Raw genomic sequence first — 25200 nt, 5'->3', positions numbered from 1 at the left:
TTGCAGCTCTTTCAGAACATCAACTATCTGAATTTGGGTGAAGGACAAGTGGGGGAGGCTTGTGCAAGTTGCTGTGGGAGGTGCAGGGCTGTTGACCAGGGTAAGGGTGGCCAAGCTTATTGAAATTCTCAATTTTTGTGAATTTATCGGTGGTGACAGTGTTTCTTAGCCTCAGTGCAGTGGGCAGCTGGGAGGAGGTGCTCTTATTCTCCATGCTTGCTTCGGGACAGAGACATTAGCCAGGAGAAGCCATCGGATAGCAGCTAGCGAGCTGTGATGATCCAAGTAAAGAGGTTCAGAGCTTGCAGTAGGAATCCGGTGATATGGAGAAAAAATATATAATAAGATACATATAAATATATATACACTGAATACGACAAGACAATGACAAAAGATCCCTGTCTGCTACGCCATCTTGAGAAAAAAAAAGTGTGGTGTGACAAGGTACAGAACGGCAGGCAGGCTCAGGGTCAGGGCAGGCAGAATGGTCAAACCTGGGAAAGCTAGAAAACAGGAACTAGAATCCGGCAGGAGCAAGGAGGATAGACATGTTCAGATAAAAAAATAAAATACCATGTGGAAACAGACACTTGTATACATATAGAAGAGAACATACAAGGACAGACACATCAGTGTATGTGAAGACTGTATAGACCAGAGCCATATATGTCCAGATGTGTGTCTGTAAGGACAGTATTAGATGAAGTTGAAATGAGTACAACTCTATTGACTTCTAAAAAGTGTCTGAAAAAAGGAGACGAGAAGCCGGTGAGGACAGTGACACGTGTGGCCCTATTGGCTTGTGCCTCTGGCTGTGTCTGTGCCAAGTCATGTGGTGAGGAGTCCAGCCAAATGTCCATTCCCATCGGCAGCCCAATCAGGCTGGGAATTCTGGGAGTTCTGCAAGTGTTCACAGCTGTGTATGGATCCATCTGGCACTAGCTCCCACTGACACAGAGAACGAGGGAAATACAGACAGACACAGACAGAGAATCACCCAAAGAGGAGGAAAGAAGGGACTGGAGGTCTCACACGACCCGTTATACTACTCAAAAACACCCAGTCTTACTTCTCCTGAACTCCTGACTAACAGAGAGACTCTCATGGACTGGCTTCTAAACACAATAGATTGTTGCCAAATATTGTCATATGAGACTTTATTGTCCACCAGCAGATGTTACAACATTGCCTTCTTGTATCAACAAAATTGTTTTAGTGTTCGGTAAAGATGTAGTCCAACGAAAACCGGTGCTCTCCCAAAGGGTTTCTTGATTGGAGCGTAAAACCAGCAACAATGTAACATAACTGATCAACCATCTTCCTGCTTTCCCATCCCATCCCCCCTCCCTGCCATCCCCCTCCACTCCCATCCCTCACTGCCACCCCCTCCACTCCCATCCCTCCCTGCCATCCCCCTCCACTCCCATCCCTCCCTGCCATCCACCCTCCACTCCCATCCCTCCCTGCCATTCCCCTCCACTCCCATCCCTCCCTGCCATCCCCCTCCACTCCCATCCCTCACTGCCATCCCCCTCCACTCCCATCCCTCCACTCCCATCCCTCCACTCCCATCCACCCTCCACTCCCATCCCTCCCTGCCATCCCCTCCACTCCCATCCCTCCACTCCCATCCCTCCCTGCCATCCACCCTCCACTCCCATCCCTCCCTGCCATCCCCCTCCACTCCCATCCCTCCCTGCCATCCCCATCCCCCCATCCCTCCACTCCCATCCCTCCACTCCCATCCCTCCCTGCCATCCCCTCCACTCCCATCCCTCCCTGCCATCCCCCTCCACTCCCATCCCTCCCTGCCATCCACACTCCCACTCCCATCCCTCCCTGCCATCCCCCTCCACTCCCATCCCTCCACTCCCATCCCTCCCTGCCATCCCCCTCCACTCCCATCCCTCCCTGCCATCCACACTCCACTCCCATCCCTCCCTGCCATCCCCCTCCACTCCCATCCCTCCACTCCCATCCCTCCCTGCCAACCCCCCCTCCATTGCCATCCCTCCCTACAGCTCCGTACGTGAACTTCATCCAGAAGGATCCGGGTGCTCCGTGCTCGCTGACGGAGGCTCTGGAATACCTCCAGGTGGACGTCTTGGAGAACCTGTTCAAGAAAGACAGCCTGGCCTCCAATCAGAAACAGCCGCCCAAGAACAAGCCCCACAACATCACCGTGGTCGCCATGGAAGGCTGTCACTCGTTTGTCATCCTGGACTGGGCCATCCCCCTGAAGGACGACATGGTGTCAGGTGAGTGGACTGGACTGGGCCATCCCACTAAAGGACGACATGGTGTCAGGGGAGTGGACTGGACTGGGCCATCCCCCTTAAGGACGACATGGTGTCAGGTGAGTGGACTGGACTGGGCCATCCCCCTTAAGGACGACATGGTGTCAGGTGAGTGGACTGGACTGGGCCATCCCACTAAAGGACGACATGGTGTCAGGTGAGTGGACTGGACTGGGCCATCCCACTAAAGGATGACATGGTGTCAGGTGAGTGGACTGGACTGGGCCATCCCACTAAAGGATGACATGGTGTCAGGTGAGTGGACTGGACTGGGCCATCTCCCTTAAGGACGACATGGTGTCAGGTGAGTGGACTGGACTGGGCCATCCCACTAAAGGACGACATGGTGTCAGATGAGTGGACTGGACTGGGCCATCCCACTAAAGGACGACATGGTGTCAGGGGAGTGGACTGGACTGGGCCATCCCCCTGAAGGACGACATGGTGTCAGGTGAGTGGACTGGACTGGGCCATCCCACTAAAGGACGACATGGTGTCAGGGGAGTGGACTGGACTGGGCCATCCCCCTGAAGGACGACATGGTGTCAGGTGAGTGGACTGGACTGGGCCATCCCCCTTAAGGACGACATGGTGTCAGGTGAGTGGACTGGACTGGGCCATCCCACTAAAGGACGACATGGTGTCAGGGGAGTGGACTGGACTGGGCCATCCCCCTTAAGGACGACATGGTGTCAGGTGAGTGGACTGGACTGGGCCATCCCCCTGAAGGACGACATGGTGTCAGGTGAGTGGACTGGACTGGGCCATCCCACTAAAGGACGACATGGTGTCAGGTGAGTGGACTGGACTGGGCCATCCCACTAAAGGACGGTATGGTGTCAGGGGAGTGGACTGGACTGGGCCATCCCACTAAAGGACGACATGGTGTCAGGGGAGTGGACTGGACTGGGCCATCCCCCTTAAGGACGACATGGTGTCAGGTGAGTGGACTGGACTGGGCCATCCCCCTGAAGGACGACATGGTGTCAGGTGAGTGGACTGGACTGGGCCATCCCCCTGAAGGACGACATGGTGTCAGGTGAGTGGACTGGACTGGGCCATCCCACTAAAGGACGACATGGTGTCAGGTGAGTGGACTGGACTGGGCCATCCCCCTGAAGGACGACATGGTGTCAGGTGAGTGGACTGGACTGGGCCATCCCCCTGAAGGACGACATGGTGTCAGGTGAGTGGACTGGACTGGGCCATCCCCTGAAGGATGACATGGTGTCAGGTGAGATGGACTGGACTGGGCCATCCCCTGAAGGACGACATGGTGTCAGGTGAGTGGACTGGACTGGGCCATCCCCTGAAGGACGACATGGTGTCAGGTGAGTGGACTGGACTGGGCCATCCCCCTGAAGGACGACATGGTGTCAGGTGAGTGGACTGGACTGGGCCATCCCCCTTAAGGACGACATGGTGTCAGGTGAGTGGACTGGACTGGGCCATCCCCCTGAAGGACGACATGGTGTCAGGTGAGTGGACTGGACTGGGCCATCCCACTAAAGGACGACATGGTGTCAGGTGAGTGGACTGGACTGGGCCATCCCACTAAAGGACGACATGGTGTCAGGTGAGTGGACTGGATTGGGCCATCCTACTAAAGGACGACATGGTGTCAGGTGAGTGGACTGGACTGGGCCATCCCACTAAAGGACGACATGGTGTCAGGGGAGTGGACTGGACTGGGCCATCCCACTAAAGGACGACATGGTGTCAGGTGAGTGGACTGGACTGGGCCATCCCACTAAAGGACGACATGGTGTCAGGTGAGTGGACTGGACTGGGCCATCCCACTAAAGGACGACATGGTGTCAGGTGAGTGGACTGGACTGGGCCATCCCACTAAAGGACGACATGGTGTCAGGTGAGTGGACTGGACTGGGCCATCCCACTAAAGGACGACATGGTGTCAGGTGAGTGGACTGGACTGGGCCATCCCACTGAAGGACGACATGGTGTCAGGTGAGTGGACTGGACTGGGCCATCCCACTAAAGGACGACATGGTGTCAGGTGAGTGGACTGGACTGGGCCATCCCACTAAAGGACGACATGGTGTCAGGTGAGTGGACTGGACTGGGCCATCCCACTAAAGGACGACATGGTGTCAGGTGAGTGGACTGGACTGGGCCATCCCACTAAAGGACGACATGGTGTCAGGGGAGTGGACTGGACTGGCCCATCCCCCTGAAGGACGACATGGTGTCAGGGGAGTGGACTGGACTGGGCCATCCCACTAAAGGACGACATGGTGTCAGGTGAGTGGACTGGACTGGGCCATCCCACTAAAGGACGACATGGTGTCAGGGGAGTGGACTGGACTGGGCCATCCCCCTAAAGGACGACATGGTGTCAGGGGAGTGGACTGGACTGGGCCATCCCACTAAAGGACGACATGGTGTCAGGTGAGTGGACTGGACTGGGCCATCCCACTAAAGGACGACATGGTGTCAGGTGAGTGGACTGGACTGGGCCATCCCCCTGAAGGACGACATGGTGTCAGGTGAGTGGACTGGACTGGGCCATCCCCCTGAAGGACGACATGGTGTCAGGTGAGTAGACTGGACTGGGCCATCCCACTAAAGGACGACATGGTGTCAGGGGAGTGGACTGGACTGGGCCATCCCACTAAAGGACGACATGGTGTCAGGTGAGTGGACTGGACTGGGCCATCCCACTAAAGGATGACATGGTGTCAGGTGAGTGGACTGGACTGGGCCATCCCCCTGAAGGACGACATGGTGTCAGGTGAGTGGACTGGACTGGGCCATCCCCCTTAAGGACGACATGGTGTCAGGTGAGTGGACTGGACTGGGCCATCCCACTAAAGGACGACATGGTGTCAGGGAGTGGACTGGACTGGGCCATCCCACGACGACATGGACATGGTGTCAGGGAGTGGACTGGACTGGGCCATCCCACTGAAGGACGACATGGTGTCAGGTGAGTGGACTGGACTGGGCCATCCCACTAAAGGACGACATGGTGTCAGGGGAGTGGACTGGACTGGGCCATCCCACTAAAGGACGACATGGTGTCAGGGGAGTGGACTGGACTGGGCCATCCCACTGAAGGACGACATGGTGTCAGGGGAGTGGACTGGACTGGGCCATCCCACTAAAGGACGACATGGTGTCAGGTGAGTGGACTGGACTGGGCCATCCCCCTGAAGGACGACATGGTGTCAGGGGAGTGGACTGGACTGGGCCATCCCACTAAAGGACGGTATGCTGTCAGGGGAGTGGACCACAATGTCACGCAGGGTGACTAGCAGCTTGCTAGTCCTGTAAATACAATGTAAGTGTCAAGAGTATTCTGTCAGTGCTTCAGGCAGTTAGTGTGCACTTAGTCTGACTTCAACTTTTCTTTCCTGACCCATTTGTTGTGCTTCTCAAAGGATCATAGCTGGTCAGCAGAAATAATCTAACTGGTTGTTGATGTACTAGTGAGCTGCTAGTTAGATTTTAGGGACTCGCCCGACCCCGATGTTTTAGACATCACAGAGTTTTGATTACTGTAAAGGAGGCTGTACTTGACCACACCCCCCCCCCTCTCTCCACACCCCTATTACTTCCTTTCCGATCTCGCTCTTTTTCTCTCATGTGGTTTTCCAGATGTGTTGCAAATTGTGTTCCTTACTTGTGTTCTCTTCTTCATCTGTCTCTCATTCACATTGTTTAGTATAATCACTGGGCTATTTGTTATCATATACTACAGTTCCTGTCTTCTCTCAGTTATCAGTAAAATTATCAGAGGAAAGAAAGAGAGGGAGAGAGATAGCTGGGGTGAGAGAAAATTAAAGGAGGAGAGGAGGAGAAGAAGTGAGTGACAGGCTGCAATAGTGGGAGAGAAGGAGGGAACAACATAATCTTGAGCCAGCTGTGTTGTCCTAGCTTCAGCAGAAATATTAGGTCCTAAAACATTCAATAGGAACACATCGTGGCTTGATGTGGCGGGAAGCGGTGGGCCTGGCACTCGTAGAGTTTCCACTGGCTGAGTGGCATGATCTGAACATTCCATGAACTCTCGACTCACACACTGGCCTGGGGCTTTATGTCAGATTACCCTCCTGTGTGTGTGAGAGAGCAAAAAGAAGAGGTGAGAAACAGAGAGGCTCGGTATGGGTAGTGGTTGGCAGATCCACAATGTGACTTACGGAGGCTATTACATTTACATTACATTTAAGTCATTTAGCAGACGCTCTTATCCAGAGCGACTTACAAATTGGTGCATACACCTTATGACATCCAGTGGAACAGCCACTTTACAATAGTGCATCTAAATCTTTTTAGGGGGGTGAGAAGGATTACTTACCCTATCCTAGGTATTCCTTGAAGAGGTGGGGTTTCAGGTGTCTCCGGAAGGTGGTGATTGACTCCGCTGTCCTGGCGTCGTGAGGGAGTTTGTTCCACCATTGGGGGCCAGAGCAGCGAACAGTTTTGACTGGGCTGAGCGGGAACTGTACTTCCTCAGTGGTAGGGAGGCGAGCAGGCCAGAGGTGGATGAACGCAGTGCCCTTGTTTGGGTGTAGGGCCTGATCAGAGCCTGGAGGTACTGAGGTGCCGTTCCCCTCACAGCTCCGTAGGCAAGCACCATGGTCTTGTAGCGGATGTCGAGCTTCAACTGGAAGCCAGTGGAGAGAGCGGAGGAGCGGGGTGAACGTGAGAGAACTTGGGAAGGTTGAACACCAGACGGGCTGCGGCGTTCTGGATGAGTTGTAGGGTTTAATGGCACAAGCAGGGAGCCCAGCCAACAGCGAGTTGCAGTAATCAAGAGTTGGTGGGAGATGACAAGTGCCTGGATTAGGACCTGCGCCGCTTCCTGTGTGAGGCAGGGTCCAGTACTCTGCGGATGTTGTAGAGCATGAACCTACAGGAACGGGACACCGCCTTGATGTCTAAGTTGATATCTCTCCTTCTGATGTTAGTTGAGAACGACAGGGTGTTGTCCAGGATCACGCCAAGGTTCTTAGCGCTCTGGGAGGAGGACACAATGGAGTTGTCAACCGTGATGGCAGACTGTTCTGATCATGGAACATTTGAACATCTTGGCAGTCCTTACCCGGGAGGAAGAGGAGCTCCGTCTTGCTGAGGTTCAGCTTGAGGTGGTGATCCGTCATCCACACTGATATGTTTCTGCCAGACATGCAGAGATATGCGATTCGCCACCTGGTCATCAGAATTTGGGGAAAGGAGAAGTTTAATTGTGTGTCGTCTGCATAGCAATGATAGGAGAGACCATGTGAGGTTATGACAGAGCCAAGAGACTTGGTGTATAGCGAGAATAAGAGAGGGCCTAGAACAGAGCCCTGGGGGACACCAGTGGTGAGAGCGCGTGGTGAGGAGACAGATTCTCGCCACGCCACCTGGTAGGAGCGACCTGTCAGGTAGGACGCAATCCAAGCGTGGGCCGCGCCGGAGATGCCCAACTCGGAGAGGGTGGAGAGGAGGATCTGATGGTTCACAGTATCGAAGGCAGCCGATAGGTCTAGAAGGATGAGAGCAGAGGAGAGAGAGTTAGCTTTAGCAGTGCGGAGCGCCTCCGTGATACAGAGAAGAGCAGTCTCAGTTGAATGACTAGTCTTGAAACCTGACTGATTTGGATCAAGAAGGTCATTCTGAGAGAGATAGCGGTAGAGCTGGCCAAGGACGGCACGCTCAAGAGTTTTGGAGAGAAAAGAGAGAAGGGATACTGGTCTGTAGTTGTTGACATCGGAGGGATCGAGTGTAGGTTTTTTCAGAAGGGGTGCAACTCTCGCTCTCTTGAAGACGGAAGGGACGTAGCCAGCGGTCAGGGATGAGTTGATGAGCGAGGTGAGGTAAGGGAGAAGGTCTCCGGAAATGGTCTGGAGAAGAGAGGAGGGGATAGGGTCAAGCGGGCAGGTTGTTGGGCGGCCGGCCGTCACAAGACGCGAGATTTCATCTGGAGAGAGAGGGGAGAAAGAGGTCAGAGCATAGGGTAGGGCAGTGTGAGCAGAACCAGCAGTGTCGTTTGACTTAGCAAACGAGGATCGGATGTCGTCGACCTTCTTTTCAAAATGGTTGACGAAGTCATCTGCAGAGAGGGAGGAGGGGGGGGGGGGAGGAGGATTCAGGAGGGAGAAGGTGGCAAAGAGCTTCCTAGGGTTAGAGGCAGATGCTTGGAATTTAGAATGGTAGAAAGTGGCTTTAGCAGCAGAGACAGAGGAGGAAAATGTAGAGAGGAGGGAGTGAAAGGATGCCAGGTCCGCAGGGAGGCGAGTTTTCCTCCATTTCCGCTCGGCTGCCTGGAGCCCTGTTCTGTGAGCTCGCAATGAGTCGTCGAGCCACGGAGCGGGAGGGGAGGACCGAGCCGGCCTGGAGGATAGGGGACATAGAGAGTCAAAGGATGCAGAAAGGGAGGAGAGGAGGGTTGAGGAGGCAGAATCAGGAGATAGGTTGGAGAAGGTTTGAGCAGAGGGAAGAGATGATAGGATGGAAGAGGAGAGAGTAGCGGGGGAGAGAGAGCGAAGGTTGGGACGGCGCGATACCATCCGAGTAGGGGCAGTGTGGGAAGTGTTGGATGAGAGCGAGAGGGAAAAGGATACAAGGTAGTGGTCGGAGACTTGGAGGGGAGTTGCAATGAGGTTAGTGGAAGAACAGCATCTAGTAAAGATGAGGTCAAGCGTATTGCCTGCCTTGTGAGTAGGGGGGGAAGGTGAGAGGGTGAGGTAAAAAGAAGAGAGGAGTGGAAAGAAGGAGGCAGAGAGGAATGAGTCAAAGGTAGACGTGGGGAGGTTAAAGTCGCCCAGAACTGTGAGAGGTGAGCCGTCCTCAGGAAAGGAGCTTATCAAGGCATCAAGCTCATTGATGAACTCTCCAAGGGAACCTGGAGGGCGATAAATGATAAGGATGTTAAGCTTGAAAGGGCTGGTAACTGTGACAGCATGGAATTCAAAGGAGGCGATAGACAGATGGGTAAGGGGAGAAAGAGAGAAAGACCACTTGGGAGAGATGAGGATCCCAGTGCCACCACCTCGCTGACCAGAAGCTCTCGGGGTGTGCGAGAATACGTGGGCGGACGAGGAGAGAGCAGTAGGAGTAGCAGTGTTATCTGTGGTGATCCATGTTTCCGTCAGTGCCAAGAAGTCGAGGGACTGGAGGGAGGCATAGGCTGAGATGAACTCTGCCTTGTTGGCCGCAGATCGGCAGTTCCAGAGGCTACCGGAGACCTGGAACTCCACGTGGGTCGTACGCGCTGGGACCACCAGATTAGGGTGGCCGCGGCCACGCGGTGTGGAGCGTTTGTATGGTCTGTGCAGAGAGGAGAGAACAGGGATAGACAGACACATAGTTGACAGGCTACAGAAGAGGCTACGCTAATGCAAGGAGATTGGAATGACAAGTGGACTACACGTCTCGAATGTTCAGAAAGTTAAGCTTACGTAGCAAGAATCTTATTGACTAAAATGATTAAAATGATACAGTACTGCTGAAGTAGGCTAGCTGGCAGTAGCTGCGTTGTTGACACTACACTAATCAAGTCGTTCCGTTGAGTGTAATAGTTTCTACAGTGCTACTATTCGGGGGCTAGCTGGCTAGCTAGCAGTGTTGTTTACGTTACGTTGCGTTAAAAGAACGACAATAGCTGGCTAGCTAACCTAGAAAATCGCTCTAGACTACTCAATTATCTTTGAAACAAAGACGGCTATGTAGCTAGCTATGTAGCTAGCTACGATCAAACAAATCAAACCGTTGTACTGTAATGAAATGAAATGAAAATGTGATACTACCTGTGACTGCGACCGGGTTGTTGAATTCGATTCAGTAGACGTTGGCTAGCTGTTAGCTGTTAGCTGTTGGCTAGCTAGCAGAGTCTCCTGCGGAGCGAAGTGCGATGCGACCGCTCGCTCCAACCCGGAAGTAGCAGGCTATCTCTAGTTTAAAACCACTGATACCTTTACAATTAGTTGTGATTGTTGTCCTGGCTCCAATCACTCTCCTCTAAAATGAAAATCTTTCCTCTGAAACCTCAGACCACACTAACAAGATGGCCACCTCTTTCTTAAACTTCAAAATGGATCTGTCTCTCTTCTGTAATTTCTCGTGACTTTTGCCCCCTGACCCTTGCCATGTGTGTGACCCCTGCAGGCTACATGGTCCACAGCGCCTCATATGATGACATCCTCAACAACAGGTGGTCCTCCAGCGCTTCCAGCGGCACACACCTGGCTGTAGAGAACCTCAAACCCAACTCCAGGTGAGAATATGCTATGTTTGTGTGTGTGTGTGTGTGTGTGTGTGTGTGTGTGTGTGTGTGTGTGTGTGTGTGTGTGTGTGTGTGTGTGTGTGTGTGTGTGTGTGTGTGTGTGTGTGTGTGTGTGTGTGTGTGTGTGTGTGTGTGTGTGTGTGTGTGCGCGTGTGTGTTCGTGCGTGATGTGTATTCAATGTTCAAACTCTGGGTATAATCTTATGTGAGGGACCGGGTACACAAACAAAAGATTTGTGAGATTTTACGGGTCATAGTTTCTATACCGATTTGTGTGCAGTCTGTGCAGGTGTTTGGCTGCGTGGTTGCATCTGTGTGTAAGTGTTTATAGCTACAGGGTATTGGAATGTGTTTAAATGATTATTGTTCCCGGTAGGTCTCAGTGATGTTAGAGACACAACATGTGTACACTGTATCTGTGTGTAATTCTATGGTTGTGTATTTACAGTTGTGATATCAAGCCCAGTCAGAGACCAGCAAAGCGTGGTATTGTAATGCGTATTTAAGTTAATAAGCCCTCAGAGTGACGTAAATCAGAGCTGACTGGATAGAGGCAGGTTTGAAAACACGTTGAAATCACCCTGAAAACAACGTGCTGAGATACTCCACTGAGACTCACACAGGAATGTACATAGAGCAGACCCCAGCGCCACACACACACACACACACACACACACACACACACACACACACACACACACACACACACACACACACACACACACACACACACACACACACACACAGATAAAACACGTGGCACTGTTATGATGTAGGGCTGTGTTCCTTATGGTTTACAGGTTGCATCTTTCTAAGGATGCGTATGAAAACATACGCTTCTTTAATTAAGTTCTTATGGCTGGGGGGGTAGTACTGAGTAGCTTGGATGAACAAGGTGCCCAGAGTAAACTGCCTGCTACTCAGGCCTAGAAGCTAAGATATGCATATTATTAGTATATTTGGATAGAAAACACTCTGACGTTTGTTTGAATGATGTCTGTGAGTATAACAGAACTCAAATGGCAGGCAAACACCTGAGAAAAAAATCCAACCAGGAAGTGGGAAATCTGAGGTTTGAAGTTTTTTGGCTCATTGCCTATTGAATATGCAGTGTCTATGCGGTCATATTGCACTCCCTAAGGCTTCCACTAGATGTCAACAGTCTTTAGAACCTTGTTTCAGGCTGCTACTGTGAAGGAGGGGGGAATGAGAGCTCTTTCAATCAGGTGTCTGCCATGAGCTGATCACGTGCGCTCCCGTGAGAGGTAGCTGCGTTCCTTTTCCTTTCTAAAGACAAAGGAATTCTCCGGTTGAAACATTATTGAAGATTTATGTTAAAAACATCCTAAAGATTGATTCTGTATATCGTTTGACATGTTTCTACAAACTGTAATGGAATTTTTTACTTTTCATCTGACCAGCGCGTCTTGAATTTGTATTTGTGAACTCAAGGCGGGAACAAAACGGAGGTATTTGGACATAAATTATGGACTTTATCGAACAAAACAAACATTCATTGTGGAACTGCGATTCCTGGGAGTGCATTCTGATGAAGATCATCAACGGTAAGTGAATATTTATAACGCTTGTTTTTGTGTCTGAGCGCTGTACTCAGATTATTGCATGGTATGCTTTTTCGGTAAAGCTTTTTTGAAATCTAACACAGCAATGCATTAAGGAGAAGTTTATCTAAAGTTCCATGCATAACACTTGTATTTTCATCAACATTTATGATGAATATTTCTGTAAAATGATGTGGCTCTCTGCAAAATCACTGGATGTTTTGGAAGCAAAACATTACTGAACGTAACGCGAAAATGTAAACTGAGGTTTTGGATATAAATATGAACTTTATTGAACAAAACATACATGTATTGTGTATCATGAAGTCATATGAGTGTCATCTGATGAAGATCATCAAAGGTTAGTGATTAATTTTATCTCTATTTCTGCTTTTTGTGACTCCTCTCTTGGGCTGGAAAAATGGCTGTGTTTCTCTGTGACGAGGTACTGACCTAACATAATTGTTTGGTGTGCTTTCATTGTAAACCTTTTTGAAATCAGACACTGTGGTGGGATTAACAACAAGTTTATCTTTAAAATGGTGTAAAATACTTGTATGTTTGAGGAATTTTAATTATGAGATTTCTGTTGTTTGAATTTGGCGCCCTGCACTTTCACTGGCTGTTGTCATATCGATCCTGGTAGCGGGATCTAAGCATACAAACCTAGGGAGGCTGTTGCTATTTTCTCTCAAATGTAATATATAAAAGGTTAAGGTTAAGGTTAAGGTTAAGGTTAAGGTTATGGATATTATTTTGGAGTTGGGCACAGTTCGCTGAAAAGAGTTGACCCAAAATAAACTCTTTTTCTGGGTCAGATTTATCTTTTTTGCTCTATGCAATGTGAACGGAGATAACGTTTGGATGCTAATGAGTTCTTGGTAGCTCGACTGTGCGCTCATGGAGTGAGCAGCCTACACAGTGCTTGAACCACTGACCTTTTGTGATTAGCCAGTACAAATAAACTACCACCCTCTTTTTCTCGATGTTTCTTTCTTTCTCTCTCTATGTACCTGTTTCTCTTCCCCTATCTCTCTCTCTACCTGTTTCTCTCTCTCTATGTACCTGTTTCCCTATCTCTCTCCCTCTCTCTCTCTACCTGTTTCTCTCTCTTTCTCTCTCTATGTACCTGTTTCCCTATCTCTCTGGCTACCTGTTTCTCTCTCTCTATGTACCTGTTTCTCTCTCTCTCTCTCTCTGCCTGTTTTTCTCTCTCTCTCTCTCTGCCTGTTTCTCTCTCTCTCTATGTACCTGTTTCCCTATCTCTCTATGTACCTGTTTCTACCTGTTTCTCTCTCTTTCTCTCTCTCTCTACCTGTTTCTCTCTTTCTCTTCCTCTATCTCTCTCTTTCTATCCTGTTTACCTCTCTCTCTATGTACCTGTTTCCCTATCTCTCTGGCTACCTGTTTCTCTCTCTCTATGTACCTGTTTCTCTCTCTCTCTCTCTGCCTGTTTTCTCTCTCTCTCTCTCTGCCTGTTTCTCTCTCTCTCTATGTACCTGTTTCCCTATCTCTCTATGTACCTGTTTCCCGCTCTCTCTCTCTCTACCTGTTTCTCTCTCTTTCCCTATCTCTCTCTCTACCTGTTTCTCTCTCTTTCCCTATCTCTCTCTCTACCTGTTTCTCTCTCTCTATGTACCTGTTTCCCTATCTCTCTGGCTACCTGTTTCTCTCTCTCTATGTACCTGTTTCTCTCTCTCTCTCTCTGCCTGTTTCTCTCTCTCTCTCTCTCTCTCTCTGCCTGTTTCTCTCTCTCTCTATGTACCTGTTTCCCTATCTCTCTATGTACCTGTTTCCCGCTCTCTCTCTCTCTACCTGTTTCTCTCTCTTTCCCTATCTCTCTCTCTACCTGTTTCTCTTTCTCTATGTACCTGATTCCCTATCTCTCTCTCTACCTGTTTCTCTCTCTTTCCCTATCTCTCTCTCTGCCTGTTTCTCTCTCTCTATGTACCTGTTTCTCTCTCACACTCTCCCAGTCTATTCAGCTCCACAGAGAGGAAAGAAACACACACAACTTCAACCTTAAACACTCCATAACTCTGTATCCAGGGTTAATATTATACATGAGATTCATCCACACATGAGAGAGAAAGAGGCAAAAAAGAGAAAGAGAGATAGAGAGAAAGAGAGATAGAGAGAAAGAGAGATAGAGAGAACGAGGGAGAAGGAGAGAGTGAGAGTGAGAGAGAGAGAGAGAGAGAGAGAGAGAGAGAGAGAGAGAGAGAGAGAGAGAGAGAGAGAGAGAGAGAGAGAGAGAGAGAGAGAGAGAGAGAGAGAGAGAGAGAGAGAGAGAAGAGAGAGAGAGAGAGAGAGAGAGAGAGAGAGAGAGAGAGAGAGAGAGAGAGAGAGAGAGAGAGAGAGAGAGAGAAAGAGAGAGAGAGAAAGAGAGGGGGGGTGTTACACAGCAGAAAACAGTTCATGCAGAGCAGGTGTGTCAATACATCATAAGGGGGAAACCTGACCAGTTCAGTGATGGGCAGACATACATAGACACACACACACACACACACACACACACACACACACACACACACACACACACACACACACACACACACACACACACACACACACACACACACACACACACACACACACACACACACACACACACACACACACACACACACACACAAGTTAGTTAAGATCTGGGCTGTCCAGACCTTTCCCCTCCGAGCCAAAGGTTCATACCCGAGCCAAAGGTTCATACCCGAGCCAAAGGTTCACGCTCAGGTGTTAGCCATGCACAGGCAGACACATGTAATCCTACACATAACAGCACATTTGTCTCTGTCACACACACACATGCTGAGTTGTCCCACGAACATTACACACATCATCCACTGACACTGCGGACATGCACATGCACGCACACACAGAGACAGATGTTTCTAAATTCATAACTTCGGAATTTAGAAGCCTACTGAACATGCGTTAGCTTTTGCCCTGTGGTTTGTGTGTGTGTGTGTGTGTCTGTCTGCATGTGTGTCTGTGTGTGTGTGCATACGACTTGTGTATGGGTGGATGTGTGTGTGTACATCTGTGTCTGTGTGTGTGTGCGTATGAGTAAAAACTTTATGTGCAAAAGGCGGGTAGTGATTGACCATTTATAATTGTGCATGAAAGGTTGAACTGAGCCAGGCCGAGTGAGGGTCTATGCTGCTTGGAGCTGCCTGTATATAAGGAGAAATCTGAAGACATGTATACATTTCAGTTTCTCTGCACTGAAGGAACACTCCATGTGTGTGTCTATATGGAGGCAGATGTCTCCAGGTGTGTGTGTGTGTGGGGGGTCTGCTTAATAAGCACAGGGTGAAGAATGCTGCTCACTCAAAGGCTATAGGGCATGAAACTCTCCTACTTACACCAGAACTATAGTTACAAGATAGACAACTCTAGATATGAAGTCAAGGTATATAGACAAAAGTTATATGAGAATCTCTCTCTCATTAAAGGGTTTGGGTGGAAATTAGTGGACCGTCAAGTTACTGTACGTAACCCTGAAGTGGAGTGAGAACACACACACAGTCTTGTCTCATGGTGTTGTTTTGAATCTGAGGCGATTGAATAATTCCTACACTGTATTTAAAACACACCGAGACTAAAGTTTCTCAGAGTAGGAGTACTGATCTAGGATCTGACAATATAATATATCATTTTTTTTTTCTTATTCGTTATGATCTAAAATGTCAAACTGATCCTAGATCAGCACTCCTACTCTGAGTTACTTTGTGGATGCGGGCCCAGAGCTCAAAGTCTGCTTTATATTGGTCAGGAGGGACGTTGTGTCATATAGAAATGCTCTCTTAGTGAAATTGCTGCTTTGAGGTCTTTCTCTTTATCTTCCTCCCTCTTTCTCACTCACCCTACCTCTCTCCCTCATTCCCCCTCTTTCAATCTACCCTATTCCCCCTCTTTCTTTATCTATTTCTCCCTGCTATAGGAACATACAAACAGTATTCTCTTAAATCTACCTCCCTCACTCCTCTCTGACTATGCAGGAGTCGAGTTCTGCCTCCCTTCCTAGCCATCTGCTATCGTCTGCCTCCCTCCCTCCTCTCTGACGGTGCAGGAGTCGAGTTCTGCCTCCCTCCCTCCTCTCTGACGGTGCAGGAGTCGAGTTCTGCCTCCCTTCCTAGCCATCTGCTATCGTCTGCCTCCCTCCCTCCTCTCTGACGGTGCAGGAGTCGAGTTCTGCCTCCCTTCCTAGCCATCTGCTATAGTCTGCCTCCCTCGCTCCTCTCTGACGGTGCAGGAGTCGAGTTCTGCCTCCCTTCCTAGCCATCTGCTATAGTCTGCCTCCCTCGCTCCTCTCTGACGGTGCAGGAGTCGAGTTCTGCCTCCCTTCCTAGCCATCTGCTATAGTCTGCCTCCCTCGCTCCTCTCTGACGGTGCAGGAGTCGAGTTCTGCCTCCCTTCCTAGCCATCTGCTATAGTCTGCCTCCCTCGCTCCTCTCTGACGGTGCAGGAGTCGAGTTCTGCCTCCCTTCCTAGCCATCTGCTATAGTCTGCCTCCCTCCCTCCTCTCTGACGGGGCAGGAGTCGAGTTCTGCCTCCCTTCCTAGCCATCTGCTATAGTCTGCCTCCCTCACTCCTCTCTGACGGTGCAGGAGTCGAGTTCTGCCTCCCTTCCTAGCCATCTGCTATAGTCTGCCTCCCTCGCTCCTCTCTGACGGTGCAGGAGTCGAGTTCTGCCTCCCTTCCTAGCCATCTGCTATAGTCTGCCTCCCTCGCTCCTCTCTGACGGTGCAGGAGTCGAGTTCTGCCTCCCTTCCTAGCCATCTGCTATAGTCTGCCTTCCTCACTCCTCTCTGACGGTGCAGGAGTTGAGTTCTGCCTCCCTTCCTAGCCATCTGCTATCGTCTGCCTCCCTCCCTCCTCTCTGATGGTGCAGGAGTCGAGTTCTGCCTCCCTTCCAGCCATCTGCTATCGTCTGCCTCCCTCACTCCTCGCTGATGGTGCAGAAGTCGAGTGCTACCTCCCTTCCTAGCCATCTGCTATAGTCTGCCTCCCTCGCTCCTCTCTGATGGTGCAGGAGTCGAGTTCTGCCTCCCTTCCTAGCCATCTGCTATAGTCTGCCTCCCTCACTCTTCTCTGACGGTGCAGGAGTCGAGTTCTGCCTCCCTTCCAGCCATCTGCTATCGTCTGCCTCCCTCACTCCTCGCTGATGGTGCAGAAGTCGAGTGCTACCTCCCTTCCTAGCCATCTGCTATAGTCTGCCTCCCTCGCTCCTCTCTGATGGTGCAGGAGTCGAGTGCTGCCTCCCTTCCAGCCATCTGCTATAGTCATTAGGGTCTAAACATCTTCCATGTGGAAACAGAGACCTGGCCTGTAACGCCTGTAATAATGACTCTCTCTAATACACACTATTTTGTCTTGGTTGTTTTTTTTATACCTCAGGTACTACTTCAAAGTCCAGGCAAAGAATATCTTTGGGCTGGGACCGGTTAGCGATACGCTCACCTATGTCACTGAATCAGGTCTGTATGAGTATTAGGTGAGGTTGCTAAATACTGTTCTAGGGTCAGTTTTGCTTTGTGCCTGCAAATGGTTGTGGTTCTGGGATTGGAAATAGGTTTGCTGATCCTAGATCTACTAAGGCCACATCTACTTGTCCATATCATCCTGTTTTTTAGTTTATGTATGAATTCTGTTCTGGTTCATGTCTCTCATTTGAACGTTTTCTGTTTTTCAGACGACCCTCTTCTTATTGAACGGCCGCCTGGTGAGTTGTATCGAAATGTCTCATATGTTACTCTTACTCTAACAATATTGACAAAACATGCTGGCCTACATTGCTCTAGTCTAGAAGATCACTGCTTCAGGTCATTTGAAGAAACCCGAAGTGACAGTTGGAGAGAGCTGGTGAGGAGTTAACAGTCTGGGGCATACCAAAGGCTGCATGCACCTACACTGACATACACTGGGATTGGCTGACATCCATAGTGGTAAAACGATGCCAAAGTACAGTTTTGGTATTTATTGTTTTTAATTAAGAGAGTCAGTCAGGTATTTCGAAGAGGGGAGATGAGGGGGACAGGTGCTTGTTCACTCCCTCACCTCTCACCCATTCCTACCCCTTCCCTTGGGTGCTATGCACAATTCGCTGTGTATCTGAAAAGGAGACTGGAATGGTGAAAACTGTTAATAAAGGGAATGTGCAGTTAGTCTTGACTAGCTCTGTGAGAACTGACAGGTTGAGTGTAGTTTATTTTATCAGGGAGTCATACTGAGACCAAGGTCTATTTTACAGATGAGCCCTGAATTACATCAATTACAGAATAGACAAATAAAAATACAAATACAAATGCAAATGCAAGCAGAAAGAAACACGGTCATGAAAAACAAAGACATTCATCAGTAATAAGGTCCTTCATCAGCGTTCTGAATTGGCCTAAAGGCACCAAAACATACACTTTTCAGAACATTTTTTAAATTGTTCCACAAATAAAATGCAAAAAAACTCAACACTGATTTACCTAACTCAGTAGAGACCAAAGGAATTTCTAGAGCTAGCATCCCTGAGACCGGGTGTGGTAACTCACATGTCTAAAGTTCAGTAAAGATGTGAGATATGTGAGATACAGTAAAAGGGCTTTATAAATGAAAACCTGGCCTCCCGAGTAGCTCAGTGGTCTAAGGCACTGCATCACAATTGTGCCACTAGAGATCCTGGTACGAGTCCAAGCTCTGTCGCTGCTGGCCTCGACCGGGATACCCACAATTGGCCCAGCGTCGTCCGGGTTAGGGGAGAGTTTGGCCAGCAGGGATGTCTTTGTCCCATCGCGCTCTAGTGACTCCTGTGGCGGGCCGGGCGCATGCATGCTGACACAGTGTTCCCTTCGACTCATTGGTGTGGCTGGCTTCTGGGTTAAGCGGGCATTGTGTCAAGAAGCAGTGTGGCTTTGTTGGGTCGTGTTTCGGGGGAGTACGCACGGCTCTTGTCCTTTGCGTCTCTCGAGTCCTTACGGGAGTTGCAACGAGACTGTAACTACAAATTGGATACCACGAAAAAGGTGTTTTAAAGAAATGAAACAAATATGAAAACATAGCAATGTATCAACCTACGTGACATCAAAGAGGGACAACCAACGTTCTGGGAGAGAATGCAGTGATGACATCAAAGAGGGACAACCAACGTTCTGGTAGAGAATGCAGTGATGACATCAAGGAGGGACAACCAACGTTCTGGGAGAGAATGCAGTGATGACATCACAGAGGAACAACCAACGTTCTGGTAGAGAATGCAGTGATGACATCACAGAGGGACAACCAACATTCTGGTAGAGAATGCAGTGATGACATCACAGAGGGACAACCAACGTTCTGGTAGAGAATGCAGTGATGACATCACAGAGGGACAACCAACGTTCTGGGAGAGAATGCAGTGATGACATCACAGAGGGACAACCAACGTTCTGGTAGAGAATGCAGTGATGACATCACAGAGGGACAACCAACGTTCTGGGAGAGAATGCAGTGATGACATCACAGAGGGACAACCAACGTTCTGGTAGAGAATGCAGTGATGACATCACAGAGGGACAACCAACGTTCTGGGAGAGAATGCAGTGATGACATCACAGAGGGACAACCAACGTTCTGGGAGAGAATGCAGTGATGACATCACAGAGGGACAACCAACGTTCTGGTAGAGAATGCAGTGATGACATCACAGAGGGACAACCAACGTTCTGGGAGAGAATGCATTGATGAGTGCTAAAATTGTCGCCTATAATAAAGCACAGTGTGCTTTAATAAACTGCATCAATCGGCTTTAATGAAGTGGCAGCTGCGTTCATATAGATGATGTCTCCATAGTCTAGGAACGATAGGAACATTGACTGAATAATCTGATTTCTACTATTTATTGAGAGGCAGGACCTATTTCTATAAAAGAAGCCCATTTTTATTCTCAGCTTCTAAACTAACTCGTCATGATGCTTTTTAAAAGATAGCTTTTCATCTATCCAGATGCCCAGATACTTGTAAGCAGGGACACAATCAATATAGACATCATCCAAAGTACATGCTTAAATCATCAGTTATTTTTATGCGTTCTAGAGAACAACATATACTTACTTTTACCTGCATTCAATACTAATTTCAGGTCAATAAAGTTTTTCTGTAATACAATGAAGGCAGACTTTAGTTCAGATAGAGCCTTGTCAACTGTGGGGGCAATAGCATACATAACATTATTATTGGCATACAATTTTTTACAGGCAAGTAGATATTGTTCATGTGAAAATTACAGGACCCAAAATCAACCCTTGCGGGACACCTTTAGTAATGTCCAGGAAGCCTGATTTAACACCATCAGTAGATACACATCGAGTCCTAACTGTCAAGTCATTTTTAAACCAGTTACATGCAGCCTGGTCTTGGCCAATTGATGAAAGCATCTGAATTAGCAGTGAGTGATTAACAGTATTGAAAGCCTTTGACAGGTCAATGAAGAGGGCAGCACAATGTAGCCTTTTATCTATACAATTAACCACAGGATTTATAACTAGGGATGCAGCAGAGATAGTGCTTTGACCTGGTCTAAAACCCAACTGATGTACATTTAGAATATATTTAAAAGATAAGAAAGATTTTAGCTGAGAATTAATCAAGGATTATTATATTTTAGCTAGGCAGAAAGTTTAGAAATAGGGCGATCATTATTTAGGTCACAAGGGTCACCACCACCTGAAGGGGGAGTACATGGGCCACGTTGGGGATAGTACCAGATATAATCGTTAGGTTAAAAGTATGGGTTAATGATTCAGCAATCAGGGTGACAGGATCTAACATATCAGCTCTACTCAATTTGTTTACATCAAACTTAAGCAAGGCATCTAGCACATCACTGATGGTAAATTGCTGAACTTAAGCAAGGCATCTAGCACATCACAGATGGTAAATTGCTGAACTTAAGCAAGGCATCTAGCACATCACAGATGGTAAATTGCTGAACTTAAGCAAGGCATCTAGCACATCACAGATGGTAAATTGCTGAACTTAAGCAAGGCATCTAGCACATCACAGATGGTAAATTGCTGAACTTAAGCAAGGCATCTAGCACATCACTGATGGTAAATTGCTGAACTTAAGCAAGGCATCTAGCACATCACTGATGGTAAATTGCTGAACTTAAGCAAGGCATCTAGCACATCACAGATGGTAAATTGCTGAACTTAAGCAAGGCATCTAGCACATCACAGATGGTAAATTGCTGAACTTAAGCAAGGCATCTAGCACATCACAGATGGTAAATTGCTGAACTTAAGCAAGGCATCTAGCACATCACTGATGGTAAATTGCTGAACTTAAGCAAGGCATCTAGCACATCACTGATGGTAAATTGCTGAAATTAAGCAAGGCATCTAGCACATCACAGATGGTAAATTGCTGAAATTAAAACAAAAATTCAGTAGAAGTTGACGTGTTAACCGTTGAGTCAGCTCGAGGGAAGAGCAGTCAATTAGTTAGTCTTGACTAGCTCAGTTAGAGCTGACAGGTTGAGAGTAGGTATTAATGACTAGCTTTGTGAGTGTAGCATTAAGTAAGCACTCTGTTAGATCAGGAGGGACTGTCATGAAGGACGTTCTGAGAGCTCAACCTTCACCGCAACAGTTTAGTGGTTATGTAATATATGCCATTTAGCAGACACTTTTAAAATGTAGTTATTTAGAAGACACGCTTATCCAGAACAACTAGGGTTAAGTATCTTCCTCAAGGGCACAGACAGATTTTTCACCTAGTCTGCAGGGATTCAAACCAATCCCTGCCGACTAGCCCAATGGTCTTAACTGCTAGGCTACCTGCCTTCCTCTAGGTGGAGAGCCTATCTGGATCCCCTTCTCCTTCAGATTCAACCCCCAGCACAGTGCCTGTAAGGGCAGCCAGTACGTCAAGAGGACCTGGTACAGAAAGTTTGTGGGTGTGGTCCTGTGCAACTCGCTGAGATACAAAATCTTTATGGGCGATGGGCTGAAAGGTACTACTGATGTTACTTCTCACCTTCCTCCTCCTTTATATCCTTCTCTCTCTCTCAAGTTCAAGTCTTGGATCGATTCAAGTTGCTTTACAGTTTCTACCTTTTTTCTCTCTCTTATAATCTCACCACCATTTCCCTCCCTTACAATTTCCCGTTCTTCTTTCACTACCATACCCTCTCGCTCTCCCTTTCATTCTCTCACTCCTTCACTACATGTATCTGAATCACACCCTTTCTTTACATCTCTTCCCTATGCTACTGGGTGTTTTATGGTTTTGGGGCTCTGTGGCCTCATTACATAATGGAATATTGTGTGAGAGTGTGTTCTGTTGTTAACCATTGAGGGCTCTCCCATCTCTGTCTCTCTCATCTCTCTCGCTCTCCTTCCAGAAATGTTCCACAGTATAGCAGACACATTCGGCCATGGGGAGGACCACTGCCAGTTTGTAGACTCTTACCTAGACGGGAGGACAGGCTCCCCCAGCCTCTCAACGTATCTGCCCACAGCACAAGGTACAATAACATAAATCAACTCCCAAAATGCATCACTCGCCTACAGCCTGGTGTAGAATTTTTATGGTATTAAAAATAATTATATTCCAGCTAATATTAAGTCCCAGAGCCTTGATTATAGACAACCTCAATATCCTAGGCTGAAAAGAAACAGTCAGAATCCTCTAACGAAGCATAAAAAATGTGTTACATCTATTCATAATGCATTACAACACTGCCGGTCCTCCCCTGTGCAGGTTACTATCGCTCTTACAGGCAGGAGCCAGTCAACTTTGGACCTATCGGCCGGCGTACGCCACACCCCTTCGTGGGATGGTACGAGTGTGGGGTGCCCATCCCCGGCAAGTGGTAACACAGGGGGTCACAAAGAGGTCATCACCGAGGGCATACAAACTCCAACCTGCTGCAGCCTCTGTCATGCTCTCACTGGCCCCGCCCCCTGGAGATGAACTGTTGCTAACCACAGCAGAAAGACAACAACATTCCAAACTTATACTGCTTCAGATCAAAGAGAATATAATACTTTAAACAACACTAATATTTCCATGTATTCATTACCATGCACTTGTATAAAAGCAGTTTGTATATGAGGGGGGGAAAGCATGTATTGCTATTGCTTAGTTTAACTTTTGTCTTCTGGATCGGAAAGAATCCTTGTTTATTCCCAACTATTCTCAAGTGGAAGTGCACCTGTGATCACGACAACACTAATGAAATGGGAGATCCTGTAAAAGACCAAAGCACAAACCGAACAGTACTAATGGGAGCGAAGGGATTGTATGTGTGTTTACTATCAATCAAGAGATCTTGTTCATAACAGTAGTATGATACAGTAATGGCTTTTGACAACTAGTTTTGGTGTCAGTTTTCTTGAACATGCATAGTGTTTTTATAGTCTTTGGTATTTACGAAACTCCATAAGATCAGAAGTTACTGTGGAAGTGTTGTATGTATACAGACAATGAATAATAATACTTCATATTTGCTCAGGAATGGTTGGACATTAAATAAAGGTGCTATGGAAAACAAGGAACCCCTTAACGATTCATTTGTTCCGTGAGAATATCTGAATGTCCATGTTTAAGGAAACTCAAACTTTACTAAGCAAATAGAGTTTCAGTTTCAATCTAGTATCATAATCTGTCTTAACCACAGTACCAGTCAAAGGTTTGGACACACCTACTCAATTAAGGGTTTTTCTTTATTTTTACTATTTTCTACATTGTAGAATAATAGTGAAGACATCAGAACTATGAAATAACACATATGGAATCATGTAGTAACCAAATAAAACTGTTAAACAAATCAAAATATATTTTATATTTGAGATTCTTCAAAGTAGCCACGCATTGCCTTGATGACAGCTTTACACACTTTTGGCATTCTCTCAACCAGCTCCATGTGGTAGTCACCTGGAATGCATTTCAATTAACAGGTGTGCCTTGTTAAAAGTTCATTTGTGGAATTTCTTTCCTTCTTAATGCGTTTGAGACGGTCAGTTGTGTTGTGACAAGGTAGGGGTGGTATACAGAAGATAGTCCTATTTGGTAAAAGACCAAATCTATATTATGGTAAGAACAGCAAAGATAAATGTCAGTCCATCATTACTTTAAGACATGAAGGTCAGTCACTCCGGAAAATTTCAAGAACTTTGAGAGTTTCTTCAATTGCAGTCACAAAAACCATCATGCGCTATGATGAAACTGGCTCTCGTGAGGACCGCCACAGGAAAGGAAGACCCAGAGTTACCTCTGCTAAAGAGGATAAGTTTATGAGAGTTACCAGCCTAAAAAATTGCAGCCCAAATAAATGCTTCACAGAGTTCAAATAACAGACATATCTCAACATCAACTGTTCAAAGGAGACTGTGTGAATCAGGTCGAATTGCTACAATGAAATCACTACTAAAGTGTCACGCCCTGATCTGTTTCACCTGTCTTTGTGCTTGTCTCCACCCCCCTCCAGGTGTCGCCCATCTTCCCCAATATCCCCTGTGTATTTATCCCTTTGTTCTCTGTTTGTCTGTTGCCAGTTTGTTTTGTTTCATCAAGCCTACCAGCGTTTATCCCTCTACTCCTGTCTCTTGTTTTTTCCTGCTTTCTAGTTTTCCCAGTTTTGGACCTTTCTGCCTGCCCTGAGCCTGCCTGCTGTCCTGTACCTTTGCCCCACTACTCTGGATTACCGACATCTGCCTGACCCTGAGCCTGCCTGCCATTCTTTACCTGTGCCCCAAGACTCTGGATAATCTACCCCTGCCTGCCTTGACCTATCGTTTGCCTGCCCCTGTTACTGTAATAAACATTGTTACTTCGACACAGTCTGCATTTGGGTCTTACATTGAAACGTAATACTAAAGGACACCAATAACAAGAAGAGACTTGCTTGGGCCAAGAAACACGAGCAATGAACATTAGACCAGTGGAAATTTTATGAGACCAAATTTGAGATTTTTGGTTCCAACTGCCATGTCTTTGTGAGACGCAGAGTAGTTGAATGGATGATCTCCGCTTGTGTGGTTCCCAACTTGAAGCATCGGGGTGCTTTGCTGGTTACACTGTGATTTATTTAGAATTCAAGGCACACTTAACAAACATGGCTAAAACAGTATCCTTC

The 25200-nt window shown here is 47.8% G+C and overlaps 1 protein-coding gene across 1 annotated transcript in view; it reads left to right on the top strand.

Annotated features, from left to right (window-relative positions):
* Positions 1 to 23616, top strand: part of fndc1 (fibronectin type III domain containing 1) — a 58406-nt gene extending 34790 nt beyond the window's left edge. Inside the window, exons 16-22 of the mRNA XM_052523321.1 lie at positions 2022 to 2258; positions 10410 to 10518; positions 17490 to 17569; positions 17785 to 17814; positions 21913 to 22074; positions 22465 to 22587; positions 22824 to 23616. Of these exons, the coding sequence (XP_052379281.1) occupies positions 2022 to 2258; positions 10410 to 10518; positions 17490 to 17569; positions 17785 to 17814; positions 21913 to 22074; positions 22465 to 22587; positions 22824 to 22939 (857 nt within the window). The 3' untranslated portion in view covers positions 22940 to 23616. The remainder of the gene's footprint in view (positions 1 to 2021; positions 2259 to 10409; positions 10519 to 17489; positions 17570 to 17784; positions 17815 to 21912; positions 22075 to 22464; positions 22588 to 22823) is intronic.
* Positions 23617 to 25200: the final 1584 nt, after the last annotated feature.

Source organism: Oncorhynchus keta, chromosome 8 (assembly GCF_023373465.1).
Source record: "Oncorhynchus keta strain PuntledgeMale-10-30-2019 chromosome 8, Oket_V2, whole genome shotgun sequence".
Lineage (NCBI taxonomy): Eukaryota > Metazoa > Chordata > Actinopteri > Salmoniformes > Salmonidae > Oncorhynchus > Oncorhynchus keta.
The sequence above is the reverse complement of the archived record's forward strand: the minus strand, read 5'-3'. Positions and strand labels throughout refer to the sequence as shown.